Here is a 20,251-nt window from a genome sequence, read left to right as displayed (position 1 = left end):
GCAATAGAGCGGAGATAACAATGCCCTTAAGAAAGGAGAGAGAGAGAGAGAGAGAGAGAGAGAGAGAGAGAGAGAGAGAGAGAGAGAGTTTGAGTGTTTTGAGGAAATCCCTAAAGCAAGGGAAACTCGAGTTACTCTTTGGTTTGTGTTTTTTAGAAGTTGGGAACTTACGCCTGAATGGGACCCTAAAGCAAGGGAGATCCAAGCACTCGAACATTCCCTAAAGCAAGGGGTGTTCAAGCTTCCATTCCCTTTTTAAGATTTTCACTTTTTTATTAATGTTTTAAGTATTTTCTTTGTATTTTTTATGGGGAATTTATTCAAGTATTTTTAGATGTTTTATTGTTGAAAAGGAAAAAGAAACTAGCCTAAGAATGAAGGGAATTTCTACCTAATGTTATCATGGTTTCTACCTAAGGTTAGGATTTAAAAGACACATGGAAAATAAAGCAAAAAGTGGAGTATATGAAAATAGCATAAGAGCATGAAATAGAACAAGTCAAAATATAGCACAAAAGTGAATTAAAAGTACTATTATTTTTATATGATTTTTTGTGAAGAAAAATCGGATTACAAGTCAAGCAAAAAGATTAAAACAATTAGCCTAAAACTAATATTTTTAGTGATTATTTTTATGTCAAAAATGAGTATTAAAGCCTAAAAGAAGATTAGCAATTTTTATTGTGTTTTTATTATCAAGAAAATATAATAAGAGAAAGCCAAGTTAAAAATCTAAATTCTAATATGAAATGGTGTAAGTCAGGGGGGTGAGAAACTGAAAATGATGGTGTAAGAAGTAGTTCTGGCCGCAGGGCCCAAAGAGGTTGGCCCAACCAGTTGTTTTTGTTATTCAGATTTTTATGCCCAAAAAAGGAGTGCGTGGGCTAATAGGGGGTGCATGCCAGAATCGTGTAAAGCCCAAGTGAAGTTTTGTTTTTGTTCAGTTTCAAACAACAACACAAAAATGGCGGTACTGGGCCCTCAGGGAGGTGCATATAGCGAATTCATATGGCCCAATGAGAATTATTCTATGAGATATCAAATTTATCTTCAGACTTAGCCTAATCACCTAATTAATCCTAATTAAACCTAACTAAGTCTAATTAAACTAAATTATCCCTAATTAAATCTAACTAATTCTAATGCTAATTAAAACAAAGTAAAAGAGGAATTTAGGGTCTGACCTTGTGACTATTGAACTTCACACGAAGACTCTCTCCCTCTCCTCACCGTATGGCCGCGGCGGCGAAACCCTCAACGTCCCCGTGAACAAGTCACCACGCCGACCGTCCTCCTACGTCTCCAACTCTCTCCTTGATTCCTCTCGTTCCACCCTCAGACGGTTGCTCTCGGTCACCCACGGCGGCGACGAACTATCCCCAACCTCAGACGCGATTTCACTCTTTCCACCACCGAAACAAACACCTAATCGAGACCTCTGCCCTCATCTCCGATGTCTCTCGCTCCTCCTCTCAATTTCGTCTTCGACTCGTTCTTTGCGGTGTTCTTGATGATGATGCGCGGTCGAAATAGAGCTAGGATTCGAGATTGGTGACTGAAGGTTGTTGAAGGTTGCTGATGGAGCGATGTTGTTGACGATGAAGAGTGAAGTTGAAGATTTGTTGATGAAGTTTCAACGATGAATCGTTGGTGATTATGATCGATTCTGATGCAGAAGTGTGGATGGAGGAGGATCGAGTTGAAGACGATTGCCTGAGTTTGGGATGATTGAAGATGAATAAGATTGAAGCAGTGATGAAGGTGCTGAGCGAGAGATGAAGGTGAGATTTTCTGTTACGATTTTCTCTTCTCTCTTTTTCTGTTATGCTGTTGTGTGAGTTTTTGCTGTGATGTATGAACTGGTTGTTTGTTCTTGATGCAGAGATTGAAGGATCTTGTTGAGTGGTGATTGGTGATGATGAAGATGGTTATGCTGTGGTGATGACGAAGGTTGGTTGAAGATGGTTGGTGAGAGGCTGAAGATTGATGATGAGGGAAAAATTGAAGATGGTGAAGAAGAAGAATTCTGAAATTGTGAAGGGTAGAAGATGAAGATGACTGAAGTGGAGATTTTCAGGGTGTGAGAGATGAAGATGATGAAAAATGATGGACCCTTGAACAGAGTGGTGGCTGAAGATTATATAGAGGTTGAAAGGTTAGCTCCTCTGAATTTTTCTGTTATCTTCTGTTACAATCAGTTAGGCTTGGTAGTTATGAATCTGTTTTGATGGTTACAGTCAGTTAGAGGTTGTAACTGAATTCTGTTAGGTTAGTTTTGAAACAGTAAGCTGATTTGGCAAATTAGTTATAGGTTCAGTTTTGAAAAGATGTATGAAACAGGTTGGTTAGAAGTAGTTATATAAATGGTGGTTGATGGTTCGGTTATGAATGTGCAAGTGTTTGATGAAGTCTTTTGAATGGTAGGCAGAATTTCGAGCTATGGTTTGGTACTGACTGGTTCAGTTAGGGGCTGGTTCTTTTGTTAAACTTGTGTGTGACTGTATGCATTGAATGGATGATGAGGCAATGGTTAAGAAATTGGCAGCAAGACATTGTTAGCTCTGTTATGGGACGGATTTACAAACTTTTTTGAATCTTTGATTTATGGTTTCAATTTGGTTTGGAATGAATCATGAAAAGTTGTATGATTGTTTATGGTTTTTGTTGAATTCGTGTTGGACTTCTGGTTAAGTGTATATGGCTCTTTCATGGAAGCATGGTTTGTGATATAATCTCACTCTCTTTTCCTTTATGCAGATTTGATATGGCAAATGGAAATCAACAAAGGGTGATGGCATGGGAAAAAGACTTTGCGGTTTAGACTTAGGCTCGTATTTGCAGTGAAATTTGGATTCTTGAACATGTAATGGTGATTTGGTTTTGTAATGAAGTTGTAATGAAGTTTGGGAGATTATGCATCTTGTAATGAATGGGTTTGCATTTTTTGTAATGAGTTTTGGTATTGAATGTTTGTAATGGATTGTAATATGTAATGTTTTTTTTGTAATGAAATTTGTATGAAGTGTATGATGAATGTTTAAGTGTATGGACTTTGGGAAGATTACATATGACCTTTGAATGAATCTTAATTGAGCAAAACCGTATTGAATGCACCTTGAAATATCTTTGTTATACTACTAACTTCATATGAACATGTCCATGCCCTCCATCCTGTTAACTCTTGGACCAAGTACTCAAAACAAACTTCCTTCCCCAGATTGCATATCTCTTTTTCTTGACTTTGAAATGGCATTAATGGCATGATAATGTAATGAAAATTGAAGCCATGACACTTTGACGTTGTGAGAAACCTTTGTCCATCGAGTAATTAATTCAATCCCCTCCCACCTTCGCAAATTTGAGTAAGACCACCCAAGTGAAATAGTAACCAAAGATGTAGATCAACATTAGTATAGTAAAAAGTCAACTTCACTTGGTTAGCTCTCACTATTAGTCCACAACCTTGCACATAATTTCCACGTGTCTTTTTCCGTCAATATATCAATAACACCTCCAATTGAACCACTAGGTATTCTCCTGAGACCACGAAGCTCCTTCTGATCAAAGATTAAGCATCCTTTTGAGGAAAATAAAACTTGTGCCACACCAATGTGAGACCCCAGTTTTCTCCATGATCCTTGATCCCAAGCTTTTATATGTTTTATCTGATTAATGAATGCATGAATTATGCTAATGACCTAATGGGAGGTATGTACATGAAATGCAAAGCCTAAGCCAGTTAGAAATTAGGGGTAGGACAAATTTGGGGTATGACAATACCAACTTTGAAGCTCCATATCTCTTAAATGATTGATCTTTTGGAAAAAAATTATATGTGACAAAGTTGTTCATTGGATCAAAATCTACAACTTTCATGTTGGAAGTTTTTTTCAGTTTGTAGGTGAAATTTTGAGAAATTCCCTTCCAAAGTTTGGAAAAAACCATTGAAAAACACTTAGAATTTTTCTAAGTATGGAAAGTCAAACTTTTGACTTTTTGATTCTTGATTGATTTTCTTGATTTTCCTTGATCAAATGACTTCATATATCATATATTGGTGATTTGAAACTTCAAAAGTCATGGTTGACCAAAATTCCAAAAAGTCAATGGTTATCTTGTACAGTTGACTTTTTCAGACGGATCGCGTTTCTGGAGATTTCAAATGAACCAGGCTATCCTTACCAAATGAATGGTATGAATGGATAATATTGAGGTATTGGAGGATATTGAGCCATGGTTTGAGTTGTGGCACCATGTCCTGATTAAAAAGTCAGTTGTTCAGTGAATTAGGTCAAAAACCCTAATTGTCGACCTGATGAAATTGATGACTGTGGATCTTGAATTGGGATGTAATTTCCATTGGATGTTGTCATAGGGATTATTTGAAGATGATTGAAACCTTTGATTGACTTCCTGGGGATTTTTAGGGTTTCCCAAATATGATCCCTGATTTCAGTCCCTGATAGTTCAAAACCCTAATCGGATGATTTGAAATTTCACTGTTGATCAATCCTTGTGTAGGAGATGTCTTGAGCCAATAGATTAGGCTAAAATGATGTACTTGGGGTCTTGAGGTCATGTCCCAAGTCATTAGGTCAAATCCTGAGCAAAAGTCAGGAGTATATTATCTTCAGTCAAAACCCTGAGCTGGTTGGTTCAGAGCCTTTGAGCTTGTTGAAATGAATCTCTGAGGACCAAATGTTGATTGTTGATGAAGATGATTCATTTGAGATGAAGGGAGAACAAAACCCTAGTTGATTGTTACTTGTACTGATGAGTGATTTCTTGATTAATCCTGCTGAGTCACAACTAGCAAACACAAGCTATGCAATTTGTTAGAGATGCAAATGATGCATATGCTATGATATGAGGTGGTATCTTAGGTCAAAAATTGGGGTATGACACTAATAAGGGTTATTGATGTGTGGGTTGTTAAGGAAAAAACAGGATCACAACACCTTGAGTTCATCATTCAAGATGGAAAGGTTTGTTTCTTTTGGCACACAATGCTTAAATCAAACAGAAAGTTTTTTTAAAGAAGCAATGTGTTGAAAAATAAAACTAGATAACAAAGGGTTTTCTTTTTCTTTTCATGCCCTTTGTTAAACTATAAAACTGTTTCTGTTCTATTTAGTAACAGATCTCATGGTTAGCCACATTTACTTAAATTTACTTTAATATATGTTACTCTATCACCGTTTCTGTTTATATCTTTTTTCTCTTTAATATATTTCATTTAGTTTTTTCTACTATACATCCCTGTTTTTAAAGAAGCAATGTGTTGAAAAATAAAACTAGATAACAAAGGGTTTTCTTTTTCTTTTCATGCCCTTTGTTAAACTATAAAACTGTTTCTGTTCTATTTAGTAACATATCTCATGGTTAGTGACATTTACTTAAACTTACTTTAATATATGTTACTCTATCACTGTTTCTGTTTATATCTTTTTTCTCTTTAATATATTTCATTTAGTTTTTTCTATTATACATCCCTGTTTTTAAAGAAGCAATGTGTTGAAAAAGGTTAGTACTCAGGATTTCTAAAATAATTAGTTTTCTCTACCAATAGATTGTTGCTTTTTTTTAGGACTGATGTAGTACTCAGGATTTTTGTCTTACTGATGTTCCATAAGCCAGTGTTTGTGTTTTGCCATTGATTAAAATCTTCCCCGATAGTTGTATGTTTGATCTCAATCTACCTGCAATATTGATTGAATCATATTATAATTGTCTAATAACTAGCTTCCAATCACATAAAACTACAAATAACAAATATACTATTAGAAGTGGTTATAATTCATAAAAGATACTAATTGGTCACACGCGCATGTAAGTTGCAGTAGAGTACTATAGTACTGATATAATCACCTGCTAATGCATCAAGGACTGTTGATTTGCCACAGCCTGTTTTCATTTAATATATTTTTTCTCTTTAATATATTTCAGTTAGTTTTTTCTACTATACATCCCTGTTTTTAAAGAAGCAATGTGTTGAAAAATAAAACTAGATAACAAAGGGTTTTCTTTTTCTTTTCATGCCCTTTGTTAAACTATAAAACTGTTTCTGTCTTATTTAGTAACAGATCTCATGGTTAGCCACATTTACTTAAATTTACTTTAATATATGTTACTCTATCACCGTTTCTGTTTATATTTTTTTTCTCTTTAATATATTTCATTTAGTTTTTTCTACTATACATCCCTGTTTTATATGCCCTTCACTTTATGCTCCTATAAAATTTAGTATATGCTAACTATTGTGGATTTAACAATTTTGCTTTATCAAAACATGTCATAGGGTGATCGGATTCATGCCATCTCTAGGAGCAGAGACTTCCAAGATTGGATCGAACAAGTCAAAGAGCATGAAACATATTCCCTCTATAATGGAGAGCCTGTTATCAATGATGGACCTTTCAAAGTGTGTTCTAACCCACTAAAACTTCTATTCAACGGAGGTACTACCATGACCAATTTGGAAATACCAGAAATACCGAGACACAGATACAACTTTCACCCTATTGCAGATTTTCTCAAGGGAAGCTACAAACCTGACATGTTATACGGTAACTATCTACTATACTTAATATACTGCAAGCATGTTATCGTAATACCGCCTTTAGATCTAATTGTAGTCCCTTTTGTAGATGTGATTGGTGTTTTTCAAGATGTGCTTAAGACGCAAATGGGTGGTGGTGGAAGGAAGTCTTGCGTCAATATCACTCTGCGTGATATTGAAGGAAACGTGATCGAGGTTGCCTTGTGGGATGATTACTGCAAACAGTTTATGAACTACAATACCCCTGGCAAGATGGTTGGTCCTACTATTATTGTCTTGACACATGCGTGGTGCATGATAAACACAGGTTTTATGAAGTATAGTATTGTAGTTTATTGCTATTGTACTTGCAACATGTCTATGGCTGCAGTTGTTATACTTCAGGTTATCATGTTTGAACTTTTGATAGAAAACCATGTGTCTTTTGCAGTTTCTGGAGCACGGAGTCTCTCAAATGCATGGAGTGGCTCAAGACTTCTCATTAATGTGGAACATCCCCAAATTGATGAATTCAAAGTAAGGTATATTATATTAGTTTAATATTAGTGTTATTTCCTATCTGCTATTGTTCATTTAAACGGTTTATAATGTTAATTGTATTTTATACTAAATTAGTTTGTATTTGATCCCTATCAAAACAATATCTTTTTGACTATATTATACTTATCAGCTATGGAGGAACTGAAAATTCCAATGCGCCTTCGCTGTCCTTGACTTGTGAATCTTCCTTTCAATCTGCTAACAAAAGTTGGACCAACCTCAACGAAGTCAAAAGTATCCGTGCAATCAAGGAAGGAAAGAAGGTAAATATAATTCCACGTTTGTTGCGACTTTATTTCCTTCCAATACAAACGAACATCTTACCGAGTTTAGTTAGGGTACTGTTTCCTGAAAATGTTAATTTCGTTAATATCAATGTCTATATCCATTAGGACTGTTTCGCAACCACCATTGGAACTACAAAACATTTCAAAGCTTCCAGGTTTGGCCGGTTTTTTGAGTCATGCCCGGGCTGCAGATCATCTAACAAGTCACAAGGTGAAACTTTTGAATGTGCATGCGGAATTACCAATGTCGAACCCGTAACCAAGTGAGCCCAACTAATTTATATATCTATATAACATGCTGCCTATTATATCAATATCCTCTAAATTTTGTCATTCAATTTTATTGTAGATTCAAAGTTGAAGTTGAACTTGAGTATGATAACTACAAGGGTACCTTTGTTTTTTGGGACAAGGACGTTATCCCTTACACGAAATTGAGTGCAAAGGAGTTACGAGCAGTTATGAAGGAGGTTAGTTAAAAGATCCAATAATTTTAATTATACTTTAGTATGATTAAATAGAGGTTTTAACTATTTCATTTTTTGTGGTTCATAGGCTGGTGAAGAGAATCCTACGATTTGGCCTATTCACCTCGATGTGTTGTTGAACAAACAAATGGTTTTCCGAGTCAAGTATCAATCGAGTTTCGAGCAGTTCTCTATCGTCGCAATACTTAACGATGACAACCTTTTCAACACTTTTGATAACCACCTCTGCCCCAATGAGGTTTTATATGAACTTCTATCATTGAATTTATTAAACATAACTGTTTGGCATAAAGCAAAGTATTGATATTGCATATTTTTTTACAGCTTACTTCAAATGCTGCTGTTGTGGGTAATGAATCCAACACTCCTACTGATCATCCAATCCAACCAATTGTATGTCATTTCATAGATATAATTGAAATTATATGCCAATGGTTGTTTATCATATTAATCTTGGATGTTAATATTTTTCCAATGTTATTACTAGGTTACACATTCTGATGACTTAGAGCTAACTGCACAGCCAGCCTTGGATGCAAACTGTTCAGGGAGCCCAACTGCAAGCTCTAGCTCCACTCCGGCCAAGCGGGTTGCTGCATCAACCTATGTTAATGAACCCATTCTGGCTGCAGAACTGACCCCTAAGCAATCTGCTACCAAAGCCAAGGCTGGGAAGAAAATTAAGCATATCAAGAAGGAGTAATTTGGGAGAGAGTCATTCAGAAGCCATATCTTTTTTGATGCCACTTTTAATTTGACACCTTCTATGTAAGGAAACTATTCAAGTACTATGTGTTTTATAGTTTGATTTTATGTTTGAATGCATGTTCTATGCCCTTGAAACAATGCACTTTAACTCCTCAACATACTATTTAAGTTGAATCTTTTATGTTTACTCCATGTAGTTTTTTTTACTTGCTGTTGGTTATATATTTGTCAAGGTCTTTGAGTTTCAAATTCACCTTTTGTGCTTCAAGACAGTATGCTGCCATACAGCTTTAGTATCAAATTCAAGCTTATTTTATGTAATAGTTTTTTTCTCTACTATCTATTATATTACAAATCAGAAACTAAGGTAACAGTTGCTTCCCATTTCTTCATTTCTAATGGCCAGTAGGTAGCAACTACTTTAACAATGCAATAGCCTTGAGTTGCTACTAACCACAAAAAGTTTATTTTGATCATTCAAAATGTCACTCACTACAATTAGGAAGAAACTTTGTCTTCTTTTTTATGCTTTGTATGACTTATGAACTGAATATGTATTTCTATACTATGGCTCATAAATAGCACAAAGTCAAGAAATTACACATGAACTTGGAAATAAGTTTCAAATTTCACCATTTAATCCGATTAACAATTTATATTTCAATGAGAGAGGCTTACTCTATTAACCATGTGATCCATTCACTTATGTTTGACCTCAATTTACATACACATTCATGCAGCCGTAGAATTGAGAATCTAATATTGTGTTCTCTCAATAACTGCAAAACCTATATTTCTATATGCTCTTAAGCAATTTGTATTTATTTATACAAAAGCTTTATCTATACTAGCCTTATACAAAATGTTTCTAATTTATTCTTTGGGCGGGAACATAATAAATAGCATCAGACTAGAACTTTTATAATAGTCAAAGAATGTCTTTGTTCATTAGCATTTAGAAGTCATTTATTTCAGTTCTTTTATCTACTGCTTTTTGCTATTGCCCTTTGGAAACTATTTATGTGCTAATGGCTACTTACCTCTGCTGCACCATGCTACAGATCTGCGGTTCAGATTTTGGGAGTTGGAGTCTACCTTCATTTAGGATGCAAAAAGTACAACATCAAATCAGCCTTAAATGCAAGCATAACATGAACACGGTAAGGGATATGCTTCTCATAAAAAATAGCACAAATCATGTACCTTTTCAACAATTACAGCTTCACTTTACATACATTGTCAAAATCAAAACCTGTACCAGCTGCACATTAAAACCTTTGTTCAGAATAATGATTTATTTGGCACTGTTGAAGTCTGCTGCATGTTGTAGAGTGCAGTCTATTTCCAAAATCATCATTTACCATTGCTTATTTTATATTAAATTATCTCATGGTCAATTGAAATTCTGCATTGTTTGGATAATTTCGCTATGGTACTTTTGCTTTTCAGAACAAGTCCCCAACTGTTTTTTAGGAAATACATATATATTTTAATAGTACTTTTTATAACACAACAGGGCAGCATAATAGAACTAGATTTTTTTAAGGAACACTTACTAAAGAGCTAATATTAATGTAAATGCTAGGTCAATGTATTTCAATCATCAAAATTATTAATAACTTCATCCATTTATGCATATACTAACTCTATCTTGATAACAATAAACAATTTTGTAGGACAACTTGGACTTGCCTTGGACTAATATTCCATTACCAACTCTCAGTACATGGTTGACAATATTGCCTCTCCTAAAAGGTGAGCAACTTTTGTCTTAACTCATGTTCTTTGCATTTGCATCTTAACTACATGTTGGAAATCATATATGAGCCTCTGGATTTTTTTTATCAATGAAATGGATGCAATAACTTGTGAGTAAGGTGTGCATAATTGTTAGAACTTACTTACGTATAGCTGAAACTGTTCTGGACATCCACTCCATGCTATAGCTGAAACGCTTAGAATAACATATACCATTTGAGACCATTTTTCTGCATGGCAACAAACTCATGAGAAAAGCCGCCCCATTCAACCATGCCCAACATTGTGATATAACTCAGCATACTTTTGTAAAATCAAACAACATGAGTTAGATGACAACATGACTTATTCCTCAAAAAACATTAAGTAACTAATATGCAGTTAGAAACACATTTATCTGGATCTATTAATTTTATATAGCTCTTACTGAGAAAGAAAAGTTTGGCCAATCCAGAATTATGTCCATGAACTTTCAATTCTACATGTTGCCTTCATGTTATGTGGTCCTCTAATGGAGCTTCTGTCGGTTTATCGTTTTATTGGTTGACGATAAATAACAGCCTGTGCATCACTTCATGCAGTTCGAACATAGTTAAGAATTACTGTAACTGAACTTGAGATTCACTTATTACTATATCAGGCCTTTAACAATAGCCACTGATACAATGTTTCTTAGCAGCAACTTATATTCTTTACTTTGGAATGGTACAAATATAACTTGCTGCACAAAGACATGAGTTGTTAGCATATATAGCTTGAACTTGGTTGGTTGCACTCATTTATGATGCAGCAGGTCGGTTACTCATTAAATTAGGTTGGTTTGTATTTATTTTGGTTGCAATAAATGAAAAAACAAACAAGTTCCATGTTCTAAAACATTGTATAATTGAGTTGAGATTTGAGCAGTTGATAACATATATTACATTGCAATAAATACATAAGCTTAGTTTTTTATGTTTCTAAAATATGTTTAATACAACAGTTACATATAACTCTTACTTAAATAGTGATATTTTAAACCTAAGAATTTATTGGCAACATTGTCTTGGTGAACTTATAGTTGGTTTGTACTTACAACTAATTTAGCTTGCACATATTATGTAGGGCGCATATTTTTGCAAAATGGAACGTCCTGATAAAAATGAACTTGGGAAAAAAGCAAGAGCGCGAAGATCTTTGGTTTTGAAGGAGAACCGTTCAAAGCGTCCTAAATATAGTCCTCACCAACCGATAAGTATGGATACAAATCATGTGTCGCCTATCTCAATGACACCAAGACAACCATTGGCCGACCTGACTCCGTCAATTCAAAACCAATATTCTCAATCCCACCTAACTAACGAGGCATTTTATAATACACGACTTCTTCAAGGTTCCGAACCAAGCCCATCAAGACATGGTTTTAAAACAAATTTGCGGACGTCCCATATAGAGACTTTAGGAACAAATTTATTGTCTAAGTTTTCTTCCAGTGCGGCCGTGTTTGACTTTGGAAGTTCATCTAATACACCAACATTAGAAACTTCTTATATTGGGTCAGGAAGTAACAGTGACACTAATTTAATTAAACAGCTTGACACAACCGCACTTCAAAGGCAGCCTGCAAAAAAACCGGTCTCTGCGGTATCTCAAATTGTGTATGTTTCAGTAATAATTTGTTAGTCATCATGTTCGTAAATTATTGCTTTTATCAATACTTTGTCACTTGGTTTAAGTTATGTTATGTGCATTATGGTTATACTAACTTGATAAATTTAACTGCTATTTCCTTTAAATGTGAATAACAGAAGAGCAAAAGCGAACACGCCGGCACGGGGCTGGCCTAGACAGCAGTTGGGGGTTCCAAATATAGCAAATCACTTGAGCAAGAATGTGCCTATCCAAACAAATCCGACTGGGACAGATACTCCTAAAATGTCGTATGTACTTAGAAACTTTTAATTTTTATTTTTATAGCAGCTGAAAGAAGTACATCATTTATGTTCCATCTGGTCCTTATAGTTATCCATTTATAACACATTGTTCCTTCTTGATCACCCAAGGATGCAAACTGCCACTATTCATCCCGTCACCAATGGAGTCAATCTCGCAGTACCTCACATAGTAGAACTGGAGGCGAATGAACAACCTACCTCAGCTGCAACACATCCCAACCAGACAACCAATTCATTGTACTCCGTAACTCAAACAAAGCATGATGAATTACAAATTCTAAAACTTTTATATGTTTAATATGTTGTTTAAAGTTGTTATCACCATTCATATAACCATTTCATTCATGTTTCTATAAGAATTGTACAACAAATTGCAACATAACAGTAATGACATTTTCATTAAACTATTTTGCTGTGGTGCTGTTTTGAATTTGCAGCTGTCCAAACAACAACAAACAAGCTAAGGGTCGGCCTAGGAAGCAATTGGGAGTTCCCAACCTGGCTATCAACTTGAGCAAAAAGTTTGCGGTACAAACGAATGCGCAACAAACACAGTCTCAAAGATACACACCGGACTCAACATCACAACATAGGTACATGTTCGATGTATTTTAAATGGAAATTGTAATATATCCAACTATAGCCCAATATTAGAAACTAAACACAACATATATCGTGGTTCCCGTAACTTATTTGCATTCAGGAGCGACAGTCGATCGAGCATTCCTAATATGCAATTTGATCAAACCAAGAAACAACCTTACAGAAATATTGATACTTCTGTCTCACAAACCACACATAGTGCCAATCATAGACCGGAGCCGTCATGTCCTGTTTTTACGTCAGCCGTCAATTTGGATTTTGAGAGCGACTCTGGAGAGGATAGAGACTATGACCCGTTCGCAAGTAAGTTTAAATCTATGGTCCTTGCATTATGGAATAATCATTATTGCTATCATTAAAATGTATGGACATTCTAAACAACACCACTTTTTATGATAATCTTTGTATTACACCTAATTCTCTCATACTTTGAATAATAGCATATTTATCCAAAGATGACGAATGGTTAGAATCGGAAGATGTTGCAGCACCCTTTACAATTCACGACAACTATAGCGAAACTTCCGAAGGTATGAAGTGAATATCAAATGGCATTAAACGGACCATAGACATTTTTGGAATTTTAAATTATTCAGCTCAATGAACAGAATTAATTTTATTGTGTAGATTATTACGATGTCGGTGACCTTCTAATAGAATGTCGGTATTGTAAAGCAATGATGTGGTGTCAGGAAAGGATGCACAAAAGTTCCAATGCTGCCAATCCGAAATTTATGCTTTGTTGTGGAAATGGGAAAGTAGAACTTCCATTGCTAGAACAGCCTCCAAAAGTACTTGCAAAGCTGTTGTTTGATAATGATAACTTAGATAGCAAGAAGTTCCAACATCAGATCCGAGTTTACAATATGATGTTTGCCTTCACATCACCTGGAGCAAAGTTGGACAATCGTTTTAACAATGGACGCGGGCCTCCGACAATAAGGATACAAGGTCAAACATGTCATCGAATTGGGAGTTTGTTACCTCCACAAGGTCAAAAACCGAAATTTGCTCAACTGTATATATATATGACACGGAGAATAAGGTCCATCATAGAATGCAAGGACGAAGGTAACAAGCATCTTTTTCTATTGATTTCTATCAAATCTTATATGCCATAATGCCTTATGGTTTACATTTTCATTTCATATTAATTAGTTTTCATATTAACTACATGCCAGGAACTCCAAAAACATTGATGAAATGGTTGTCCAACATTTGTCTGATATGTTGTACGAATGCAATCCTCATGCTAAGAGTTTTCAAATGGCAAGGCAATGGTTAGACAATGGTGAAAGTCAAAACCTTAAGCTGAGACTAATTTCAAATAGATCCGCAGATGGGAGAGTATATAATAAACCTACTGTTTCTGAAGTTGCTGCCTTGGTTGTCGGTGATATTGACACAGCAGAAATGAGGGATATCATAATGCAAACAAAAGGAGGACAGCTTCAGAGAATCAATGAGCTTCATGCAAGTTACATGGATTTTCAATATCCTTTGATTTTTCCTTACGGTGAAGACGGTTATAGGCCTGATGTAGCTCATAGAGACTTGCCCATCCATGAAAACAGCATAAGAAATAGACTTACCATTAGAGAATGGCTTGCATTTCGCATTCAAACAAGGTTTACTGAGGCTAAGACTTTATTATCTTCTAGAAGGTTGTTCCAACAGTTTTTGTGCGATGGTTACACAATGTTAGAATCCGAGAAGTTAGAATGGCTTAGAAAAAATCAACCAAAGCTCAGGGTCTCCAAGTACAAGTCTCTAAATGAGGAAGGTGATCAGAGTCAAGCTCCTGGGTCAAGCATAGGCAAAAGAGTTTTTTTACCATCCTCCTTTGTCGGCGGTCGTAGGTTTATGGATCAATTGTATTATGATGGTATGGCCATTTGTAGCAAAGTTGGCTTTCCTGATTTGTTCATTACATTTACCTGCAACCCAAATTGGCCTGAGATACAAAGAGTACTTGGTCCTCTTCAGTTGAAACCACAAGATCGGTCGGACATCATTTCTAGAATATTCAAAATCAAGTTTGATCAATTGCTAGCTGACTTAACCAAGAAAGGTGTGCTAGGAAAAGTGCTTGCCTGTAAGTTTGATCTTTAACTTCTCTTATACTTTGTTGCATTAATACTACTACTATGATATTGTGTTAATTTGCTTATATCTATGAATGCTAGATATGTACACCATTGAGTTTCAAAAGAGAGGGTTGCCGCATGCCCATATTTTGATCTTTTTGCATCCTTCAAACAAATATCCTAGACCCGAAGACATTGACAAGATAATTAGTGCTGAAGTGCCCGATCCCTTAACACATCCTCGGTTGTACAATTTGGTCAAATCTCATATGGTTCATGGTCCTTGTGGTTTAGTAAATGTTAATTCACCTTGCATGAAAGATAGGAAATGCTCCAAGTATTTCCCAAAAAAATTTCAACCGAGCACTATAGTGGACCAAGATGGATATCCTATTTATAGAAGAAGAAACAACGGTCACACGATTGAAAAAAATGGGGTCATCTTTCATAGTGGTCATATTGTTCCTCACAATCCAAGTTTATTGTTGAAGTACAATGCCCACATCAACATGGAATGGTGCAATCAAAGTACTTCTATCAAGTATCTTTTCAAATACATAAACAAAGGTTCTGATCGAATTTCAGCTGTCATTCACGGTTCTAACAAAGACAACATTGACGAGATCAAGCAATATCTGGATTGTAGATACATCTCCCCAAGCGAGGCATGTTGGAGGATATTTTCATATTCTATACACGGAAGAAAACCAGCCGTAGAGAGATTGTACTTTCACATGGAAGGTGAAAACTCCGTTTACTACAAAGACTATGAGCAAGTTGGTGATGTGTTACTCAAACCAAGTGTAACCGAGTCAATGTTTACATCTTGGTTTGAATCTAACAAAACTTACGAAGAAGCTAGATTACTAACTTACGGTGACTTTGTTTCTAAATTTATTTATCATAAACGAAGCCGAAGTTGGAAACCAAGGAAACGAGGGTATACCATTGGAAGACTTATTTGGGTTCCTCAAAGCACAGGTGAATTGTTTTATTTAAGGATGATGCTCACTGTGAAAAAAGGCCCTTTATGTTATGATGACATCAAAACTATTGATGGCAAAAAACATAAAACTTTTAGAGGAGCGTGTTTTGCTATGGGATTTCTACAAGATGATAGAGAATTTGTTGAGGCAATAAAAGAGGCACATGTTTGGGGATCTGGGTTATTTTTACGCAAGTTATTTGTTACGATGTTGATGTCGTCATCCATGAATAGACCGGAACATGTGTGGAGATTGACTTGAAAGTATTTATCAGATGGCATTCTTTATGATCAACGATTATTGGCAAGAGATCAAGGTACTTCCTCTTAACTTCTTGTAAGATTTTATTCCCACCATGCATTAAATGCTATTAATTCTGTATGCTAAGATATTAACAGTTTGTAGTGAAAAGAATTAAATGGAACAATTTCTCATATGAGGTTAAACTAGCAGTACCCTAAATTTGAGGCGGAGCTACAAACTAGCAGTGTGTAGTTATAATATTAAGTGCTGCGGAGCTACAAATGATATAATGTCTGCATACATTGTAACATTAACTTAGCTTATATTCTAACAAGGAACTTATATACTGTTAGCTTATATACTGTTAGCCTAATTAGAAATTATATTTAGCTTAATACTCCAATATAATTTTATAAGAAAGATTAGTAGAGTATAGTGTATTCATTATAGTTTAATTGTATGAATCCAGTAACTAGCATCCAATAGTAACAATCAGTGTTGACCTAACACAAGTTAATGTTTAAGGCAAATTTAAAGGCAATCACAAATTTATATGATATTTAATTAAAATTATTATATTTTTGGTTAAATATATTTTTAATACAAAACCATTTATTATATATCAATAATTATTTTTATTTATCATCAAGAACAATAATAAATCATTTACTTAATCATTGTTAAACTACAAATTTCAAACATTTTCTCTCATTTTTTTTTTAACTTTCCCATTCAAAATTTTAATTAACACTATTATAAAACAAATATCAGGAACTTATATTCTAACAGTATATACGTTTTTTGATTGTAGGGTTGACACTAACTGATACGGAGCTAAAGGAACTTACTTTAATGGCTATTGAAACACTATTACAAAACAATAATAAAAGTTTGAAAGATTTCAAGCCAATGCCATATCCCAAGGATTTTGTTGTTTCCTTTATAGGAAACCGACTTCTATACGATGAACGTCAATACAATGTTCATGAACAACAACAATGTTTTGCTAATTTGTACTCATCTCTCACAGGTAATCTTACTCTACTTAACCAAGTAATTATAAGAATATATGCATTTGCATTGTTTTCATGTTATTTCCCATGCTTCTCTATTTTGTAGATGAACAAAGAAACATTTTTCATGAAATAATGGATGCTGTCGAGAAGCAACGAGGTGGGGTCTTTTTCTTATATGGCTATGGAGGAACTGGTAAGACCTTTATGTGGAACACTTTATCGGCTGCACTTAGGTCTAAGAAAAAAATTGTCTTGCCGGTTGCATCAAGTGGGATTGCAAGTTTATTGTTACCAGGTGGCCGAACAGCTCATTCTAGGTTTAAGATTCTTGTCCCTACTTTAGAAAATTCTATTTGCAACATTAACAAAAAAGATGATCTTGCTGAGCTTCTAAAGGTGACCGATCTTATAATATGGGATGAAGCTCCTATGGCTAACAAATTTTGCTTTGAATCTCTTTATAAATCCTTGAAAGATATTATGAGTGGAATGCCTAATGCATCTCAACAAATATTTGGAGGTAAGGTTGTCGTCTTTGGTGGTGATTTCAGACAAATTCTCCCCGTTATACCAAGAGGTACTAGATCTGATATTATCCATGCAACAATCAATTCTTCTTATATTTGGGACCACTGTAAAGTCTTGAAGCTTACAAAGAACATGCGGTTACAATATGGTATAAGTGATTCTACTATTGATGACATTAGGAGCTTTTCAGAATGGATTTTAAGTATTGGGGATGGGACCATGTGTGAGCCGAATGATGGTTATGCTGATATTTGTATTCTAGATGAGTTTTTAATTTCAAACTTTTCCGATCCCATTAAGGCAATTGTGGAGGATACCTACCCTGATCTTATTCCTAACTATCTTGATTCGGACTATCTCCAAAGTCGTGCAATCTTAGCTTCAACAATTGAAGTAGTTGATGATATCAACAAATATATCACAAACCTTCTTCCAAGTAACAAATAATTAATTATTTAGATTTTGTGCTGCAACATAGGAATTACTTGCTGATCGAAATCATTTATGTAATGCTGAACTTTTTGCATCTTTTGTAGGAGAAGACAAGGAATACTTCAGTAGCGATTCTATAGATAAATCTGATGCTACTAACTTTGATGCATATGAGCATGTCACACCTGAATTCCTTAATGTTCTCAAAACTTCTGGATTGCCTAATCATTCAATTAGGTTGAAAGTTGGCGTCACAATAATGTTAATGCGTAATTTAGACCAGTCTGAAGGCTTGTGAAATGGTACACGACTCACTGTAACCAGACTTGCATCTCATGTCATTGAAGCTAAGATCATTTCTGGAAAAAATGTTGGTTACATCATTTATATTCCTAGGATGTCATTGTCTCCATCACAGTCACCATGGCCATTTAAATTGGTTAGACGCCAAATCCCCATTATGGTTTCCTTTGCCATGACTATTAACAAGTCTCAAGGACAGTCTCTTGACCATGTTGGTTTGTATTTGCCAAAAGAGGTTTTTAGTCATGGTCAATTATATGTCGCAATCTCAAGAGTTAAGTCAAAAAAAGGATTAAAGATTCTTATTCATGATAAGGATATAGAACCAATGTGTAACACCACTAACGTTGTTTTCAAAGAAGTGTTCCAAAACTTGTGAAAGGTATGTTTTGCTTGTAATTATTGACCATTCCATACTATTTAACTTAAAATGACTTTCTTTACTTATTATTAGGACATGTCATTTGACTATTTTGTTCTTTTCAGGTTCTAGCATCCACTACATTATGAAGACTCATGTTGCAAATTTTTTGTTATAATATTTTGTAAGGAATATTGAAGTTTACACCTTCTTTTGAGACAGTCAATATCAATTAGGAATAACACTCATTATTGTGTATTCACATTATTAGAAAACTATTTTTCATTTTATTACCATTTCATTCTTTTGGAATATTCTTAAATACACAACGTTTTATAGGTATTTACATAATATAGAAATTACTTTTACCCGTGCGGCAGCACGGGTTTCTGACTAGTTTTCTTAAAAAGTGTGAAAATTTGAAAAAAGACACCTATTATGATTCGGAGGAATAATATATAAAAATAAACTACTATCAAAATTACAGATTACCCTTAGTGAATATTAATTTGATAGTGATTTTATATCCGTAGTTGTCAATTTACATTATTAATCTTTGCAATTAATACCTTCATTTTTTAATATAACCTTACAATATTTTTACCATAATAAACATTAATTTACTACGCCTGATTATTGACATAACTATGGTTTAACATTTTAGAAAGTATAGTCTCAAAATATTTTTTTTTTGAGTAAGCAATAATTCAATAAAGAGATAACTAATGGTTCTCAATCCATTTACACAGGGACGGACCCAGACATTTTATGTTGTGGGGGCATTTAGTGATGGGCACAAAAGATTTATATAGTTGGAGCGATTTTTACAAGAATTAAAGAATTAGTCTCTGCAGTTGCATGCAGATGATACCCGATTTACACCAAAAATATATTTTAAGTAATTTATAAAAAATAGCACTTTTGTATGACTTAATCAAATACACATGTAAATATTTACACAGTGAATAATCTCTTTAATATTAATAAAACATAAAAATATACGAAGAATACATTTTATAACATAAAAATTATAAAAATTTAAATTATGTATTAAGTATTAAACATAATAGTCAAGTTCATCGCATTGTATTGAAAGAATTCAGCAGTAAAACCGTCAGAAAGATAGTGTATATGTATATGTATGTTGAATTTTATTATTACTGTCGTGATTGATATTCTATTCTTGTCCAAATGTTGGTATGAAAGTGCATTAAGTTTAACACCATTACACACACTGTGACAAGTTATGCCTAGGAATTAAAATTTTAGTGGGGGCATCAACCCGCACACTAGTAAAGGTAGGTCCGTCCCTGCATTTACACAAAAGCGAGAAAAAAGTCTCGACCAAAAGGGATATTATAAACCAATTGCGATTACAATAGAAAAAACACCGAGTATTTGCTAAAATCGTAAAAATT

General features: G+C 34.5%; 2 protein-coding genes across 2 annotated transcripts in view; both read left to right on the top strand.

The window, feature by feature from the left end:
- The window catches only part of LOC131611625 (uncharacterized), a 42,084-nt gene extending 33,336 nt beyond the window's left edge, over positions 1-8,748 (top strand). The window contains exons 3-12 of the mRNA XM_058883560.1: positions 4,910-4,985; positions 6,299-6,566; positions 6,648-6,866; positions 6,990-7,080; positions 7,230-7,362; positions 7,492-7,649; positions 7,736-7,856; positions 7,942-8,112; positions 8,199-8,267; positions 8,362-8,748. Of these exons, the coding sequence (XP_058739543.1) occupies positions 4,910-4,985; positions 6,299-6,566; positions 6,648-6,866; positions 6,990-7,080; positions 7,230-7,362; positions 7,492-7,649; positions 7,736-7,856; positions 7,942-8,112; positions 8,199-8,267; positions 8,362-8,577 (1,522 nt within the window). The 3' untranslated portion in view covers positions 8,578-8,748. The remainder of the gene's footprint in view (positions 1-4,909; positions 4,986-6,298; positions 6,567-6,647; positions 6,867-6,989; positions 7,081-7,229; positions 7,363-7,491; positions 7,650-7,735; positions 7,857-7,941; positions 8,113-8,198; positions 8,268-8,361) is intronic.
- Positions 8,749-11,462: 2,714 nt separating this feature from the next.
- Positions 11,463-18,851, top strand: LOC131613826 (uncharacterized). Its single transcript, XM_058885465.1, has 13 exons — positions 11,463-11,977; positions 12,128-12,259; positions 12,383-12,511; positions 12,712-12,867; positions 12,978-13,180; positions 13,318-13,407; positions 13,505-13,895; positions 14,059-14,972; positions 15,064-15,945; positions 17,005-17,223; positions 17,313-18,173; positions 18,274-18,463; positions 18,566-18,851. The coding sequence occupies exons 1-13, from the start codon at positions 11,463-11,465 to the stop codon at positions 18,849-18,851; spliced, it is 4,968 nt and encodes a 1,655-aa protein (XP_058741448.1).
- Positions 18,852-20,251: the final 1,400 nt, after the last annotated feature.

Source organism: Vicia villosa, linkage group LG6, assembly GCF_029867415.1.
Source record: "Vicia villosa cultivar HV-30 ecotype Madison, WI linkage group LG6, Vvil1.0, whole genome shotgun sequence".
Lineage (NCBI taxonomy): Eukaryota > Viridiplantae > Streptophyta > Magnoliopsida > Fabales > Fabaceae > Vicia > Vicia villosa.
Note: the sequence above shows the minus strand (reverse complement) of the source record. Positions and strands in the feature narration are given on the sequence as shown.

Excerpts from the sequence above, each read along its gene's own strand:
- LOC131613826 (XM_058885465.1), top strand. The coding sequence starts at position 11,463 with ATGGAACGTCCTGATAAAAATGAACTTGGGAAAAAAGCAAGAGCGCGA. Across the intron at positions 11,978-12,127 it reads TCTGCGGTATCTCAAATTGT|AAGAGCAAAAGCGAACACGC; the intron begins GTATGTTTCAGT and ends TGTGAATAACAG. Across the intron at positions 13,181-13,317 it reads AGACTATGACCCGTTCGCAA|CATATTTATCCAAAGATGAC; the intron begins GTAAGTTTAAAT and ends TTTGAATAATAG.